Source organism: Phyllobates terribilis, unplaced genomic scaffold (genome assembly GCF_046119375.1).
Source record: "Phyllobates terribilis strain yellow unplaced genomic scaffold, ASM4611937v1 Scaffold_156__1_contigs__length_4398808, whole genome shotgun sequence".
Lineage (NCBI taxonomy): Eukaryota > Metazoa > Chordata > Amphibia > Anura > Dendrobatidae > Phyllobates > Phyllobates terribilis.
This window is the reverse complement of record NW_027362916.1, coordinates 88,857-94,147: the sequence shown is the minus strand read 5'-3', so window position 1 is coordinate 94,147 and position 5,291 is coordinate 88,857. Positions and strand designations below refer to the sequence as shown.

Sequence of the window (5,291 nt, the reverse complement as noted above, 5' to 3'; positions counted from 1 at the left end):
CGATTGTTTGGGACATCTGGAAAACAGCTTATTCGGAGAAGAAGAGGTGAGCGCTACCACCAGTCTTGTCTCATGCCAACTGTAAAGCATCCTGAAACCATTCATGTGTGGGGTTGCTTCTCAGCCAAGGGAATCGGCTCACTCACAGTCTTGCCTAAAAACACAGCCATGAATAAAGAATGGTACCAGAATGTCCTCCAAGAGCAACTTCTCCCAACCGTCCAAGAGCAGTTTGGCGCCCAACAATGCCTTTTCCAGCATGATGGAGCACCTTGCCATAAAGCAAAGGTGATAACTAAATGGCTCATGGAACAAAACATAGAGATTTTGGGTCCATCGCCTGGAAACTCCCCAGATCTTAATCCCATTGAGAACTTGTGGTCAATCATCAAGAGACGGGTGGACAAACAAAAACCAACAAATTCTGGCAAAATGCAAGCATTGATTATGCAAGAATGGACTGCTATTAGTCAGGATTTGGTCCAAAAGTTGATTGAGAGCATGCCAGGGAGAATTACAGAGGTCTTGAAGAAGAAGGGGCAACACTGCAAATATTGACTTGCTGCATTAACTCATTCTAACTGTCAATATAACCTATTGGTACTCATAATATGATTGCAATTATATTTCTGTATGTGATATAAACATCAGACAAACACTAATAAAAACCAGAGGCCAGCAGATCATGTGAAAATATAATTTTGGTGTCATTCTCAAAACTTTTGGCCATGACTGTACAGTTTTGGCATTCATTTAATGCACAATCAAGATGGACTCCGTTTTGGGTAGAAAATAATACTTTTGTTAAGTTGGTATTAGAGAAGGGAAATACTAAGGGTCGTATTTCTGATATTTACTGAATCCTTCTTGATAATTATTTAAAAATATTTCCTTCTCCAGCTAGACAAAAATGGATGGAGATATAGGTCCAATTTCTGAGGATCAATGGAGAGAGGTATTAGAACTGGTTCCCCAATTATCTTTACATGAGGCGCAGAGATTTCCCCAGATCATATTAATACATAGGAAATATAAGACGCCTAGATTCCTATGTAACATAGGATACCGGACTGCTGCTGAATGTCCAAGATGTAACATGGATGCTGCGGCCCTATTACACACGCTATGGGAATGCCGGGAGATAGGTAAATACTGGAAAGGAGTTCTGTCTATTATAAAGAGGGTGTATAAAATAGATATCCAACCAGACCAAAAAATGCCTATTAGGTATATTAGAGGATGATATGGAATTTCACCCAATTTCAATAGGGATTTCACGTATTTTATTTCAAGCTAGGAAACATATTGCATCCAAATGGATTAACCCCTCACCTCCAGAAATTAGTGAACTCAAAAATAGGATAAATAAATATTATCAGATTAGAAAAAGGGGTATATAAAAAACAAAACTGAATTAATAAATTTGAGAAAATATAGGGCTTATGGTTGGATACACCTGGAATGCCATCAAGGGGGTTATTGTTGGAGAGACAATTTGACTTATAGGGGAAGTGGGGAATTGGCGAGGTCTAATGTTTCATTCTAATGTGTATTGGAATTCCTTAACATGTGGTATGGGTAATATAGCACACCTACATGTGTATAGGATTATAATGTTTATTACAATATTATGGTTATATAAGAGATTTCAAGAATGTGGAATGTTAATTGTAAGATATAGTAACTGCAAGTTATTAGACGGTAATGGGCAAGCTGAAAGGATATATAGGAGAGATGCATGTATGTCATCCCTATGGTATGTTATTTTTTATTGTATGTACTAGTTTCTTGTTTTGTAAAAAAAAAAACTAATGAAGAAAATTTCAATAAAAATATATTGGATTAAAAAAAAGATTAGAAAAAAGGCTTCTACCCTGTGTGAGTTCTCTGGTGATTAACCAAAACTGATTTTTTGTTAAAACATTTCCCACATTCTGAACAGGAAAAGGGCTTCTCCCCTGTGTGAGTTCTCTGGTGATTAACCAAAACTGATTTTTTGTTAAAACATTTCCCACATTCTGAACAGGAAAAGGGCTTCTCCCCTGTGTGGGTTCTCTTGTGACTATCAAGAATCATTTTACAATTAAAACATTTCCCACATTCTGAACAAGAAAAGGGCTTCTCCCCTGTGTGGGTTCTCTGGTGCTTAATCAAACCTGATTTCTGGTTAAAACATTTCCCACATTCTAAACAGGAAAAAGGCTTATCCCCTGTGTGAGTTCTCTGGTGGCTATCAAGAATTATTTTACAATTAAAACATTTCCCACATTCTGAACAAGAAAAAGGCTTCTCCCCTGTATGGATTCTCTGGTGCTTAATCAAACCTGATTTCTGGCTAAAACATTTCCCACATTCTGAACAGGAAAAGGGCTTCTCCCCTGTGTGGGTTCTCTGGTGGTTATCAAGATGCGCTTTCTGGTTAAAACATTTCCCACATTCTGAACATGAAAAAGGCTTCTCCCCTGTGTGGGTTCTTTGGTGATTAACATAAAATGATTTCTGGTTAAAACATTTCCCACATTCTGAACAGGAAAAGGGCTTCTCCCCTGTGTGAATTCTCTGGTGCTTAATCAAACATGATTTATGGTTAAAACATTTCCCACATTCTGAACAGGATAAGGGCTTCTCCCGTGTGTGGATTCTCTGGTGATTAACAAAAACTGATTTCTGGTTAAAACATTTCCCACATTCTGAACAGGAAAAGGGCTTCTCCCCTGTGTGGGTTCTCTGGTGTATAATCAAACCTGATTTCTGGTTAAAACATTTCCCACATTCTGAACATGAAAAAGGCTTCTCCCCTGTGTGAGTTCTTTGGTGGATATCAAGATTCGCTTTCCGGTTAAAGCATTTCCCACATTCTGAACATGAAAAAGGCTTCTCCCCTGTGTGAGTTCTCTGGTGATTAACGAAAACTGATTTCTGATTAAAATATTTTCCACATTTGGAACTAAAAAATCTATTGTCCGCTGTGTGTATTTTTTGATGTTTAAGAATAGACTTTCCGAGGGTAAAACTATTTCCATTTTCTGAACGTGAAAATGATTTCTTTGCTTTAGGAGCAGTTAGTTTTTTAATGCTTATTTTATTTTGATTTTCCTTAGCAGTCGGTAATGAATCAGAAGACAGGATCTGTTTCTTAGGATCAGATGATTGATGTTTGCTGTGAAGGGATGATGGTATATCTGGAGTAATGGCATTCACTTCAATTGTATCCTGTGGGATCTCAAGATCATCAGATTTAAAAATCTCCTGTCCCTCTGATCTCCTGGTACAATCATCTGCCAAGAAAAAAAAACAATTATTAATTTTGATTAAAATATCCTTGAAATTTATATTTTTGAACATTTCTATTTAAAATGTCTAAACAAACACATCCCTGGGCTACATGCTAATCCAGGGAAATGAAGAGATATATGCTCAAGTTTAAAAATCAATTTTATTAGACACAAATCGAAAAAATAGAGGAATATTTTAAATATTTTAAATTTTCCTCTATTTTTTAGATTTGTGTCTATTAAAATAGATTTTTAAACTTGAGCATATATCTCTTCATTTCCCTGGATTACCATATAGCCCAGGAATGTGTTTGTTTAGATTGATTTAGAAGTGGTATGCAATCTTTATTTATTTTTCTATGGGATTCTTGTGTTAATTGTACTTAAAATGTCTGTAGAAATGGGAAATTATTGACAGAATGACAGTTCACAGTCTAATAGAAAACCTCATAGGGTGAACCAGTGGATCGTGGTGTCCAACTGTTTGTTCATTCTGCCTCTAAATATGGAATAAAAAGCCACCAAACAATGTTATGTAGGCAAAAATAATACCAATAAAAACTTCTATTCATCTCACAAAAAACAAGTCCCCACTCAGGTCCATCATCTGTCAATGGAAAACCAGAGGTTTCCACATTATTAGTGGCTCAAAGGCTCTTGAAAAACAACATGGCTTCCATAAACCAATCCAGCAATATCTGATCTCCCAAAGTCAGATCTCCCCCTCACTTCTTAGCCTTGCAGTGCGCCCAAACCACATTTAGCATCCATGTATTTGGCATTACTATAGTGAGAAGAACCCACTTAATTGATGGTGTGTGTCTCCTGGAGCACAATCTGGGCACTATGTGTTGGGTAATAAAATGGTATATTTGTAATTTTCACTCTCCAACATCCACTGCGTGCTAATTTCCGGAAAGTGACTGTGTAGTCAAAATAGTCACTACTCCTATAGATTAATTCACTGAGGGTTATAATTTCCAAAATGGAGTCACTTTATGGGGATTTCTACTGCTCTGGTTTTCTGCCATTTTGTTATATTAGGGCTTCTGCAAAAGGTGTGTCCCATCTCGTCTGGGACATCTACTTCTCCTGCTTTGACTTGTGTGACATCTGCTTTTGTCACCAGGAGCTGCCTTATTCATCCTGCAGGCGGCGCTGGTGATGGAGGAGACATCTGAACCAGAAGCTCTGGGCGGTGCAGGCTCTGTCCACCACTAAGATTAGGGTGCCTGGGACCTGTAGTACCATTCAGTCTGGCAGTATGGGTGTGTGTGTTGTCCAGCTGGAGTAATCTGCTCCCTGCTTCAGCCATTTGGAAAGCACCGCACCCTACTAAAGCTGGAAGCATATTGCCGGAAGCTGCCAGATCCAGCCTTGTTCTCCTCTGGTTCAGTCCTCTGTGCTCAGCTCCCGGCTTGTGTATTTGTTTCCTGTTGTGACCCCGGCCCGTTTACTGACTACTTTTGTGTCTTCTGATTTTGTATTTTCTCTATCCTCTTGGTTCTGATCCGGATACCTGACTATTCTTCTTCCCATCTATTTCCACAGAACAGCAGGTAACACCGTGGCCCAAGCCTAGGGGTCTCTGTGTTAGTCCAGATCCATGTAGAGGGGTTAAAGGGTGATGAGCAAAATAATTTGTGAAATCTATAAACGGGGTAGATAAGGCAAGCCTGTTCGTGGTAGCCATCTTTTGAGCTTCCAGGTAACCATAAACAGCGCCCCCAATACATTGTGTCTGCGAACTATTCCAGCAAAATCAGCATTCCTAATAGCTAAATGTCGCTCCTTCCCTTTTTAACCTGCCATGTGCCCAGACAGTAGTGTACAACCGTATATAGGGTATTGTCAGATTCAAGAGAAGTTGGAAAATAATTTGTAAGGTCCATTTGTTTCCTATTATCCTTTGTGAAAAATTCCAAAGTTATCACCATATAAAGTGACAAACGTCAGATTTGAAAAATGGGCCCAGATAGGAACACAAAACTGGCTGCAAGAAGGGGTTAAATCAGA

At 38.6% G+C, this 5,291-nt stretch overlaps 1 protein-coding gene across 1 annotated transcript; it reads right to left on the bottom strand.

Annotated features, from left to right (window-relative positions):
- Positions 1-1,630: 1,630 nt before the first annotated feature.
- On the bottom strand, positions 1,631-3,345 carry LOC141206981 (uncharacterized). Its single transcript, XM_073664340.1, has one exon. The coding sequence runs from the start codon at positions 3,343-3,345 to the stop codon at positions 1,870-1,872; it is 1,476 nt and encodes a 491-aa protein (XP_073520441.1). The 3' UTR covers positions 1,631-1,869.
- Between the last annotated feature and the right edge of the window lie 1,946 nt (positions 3,346-5,291).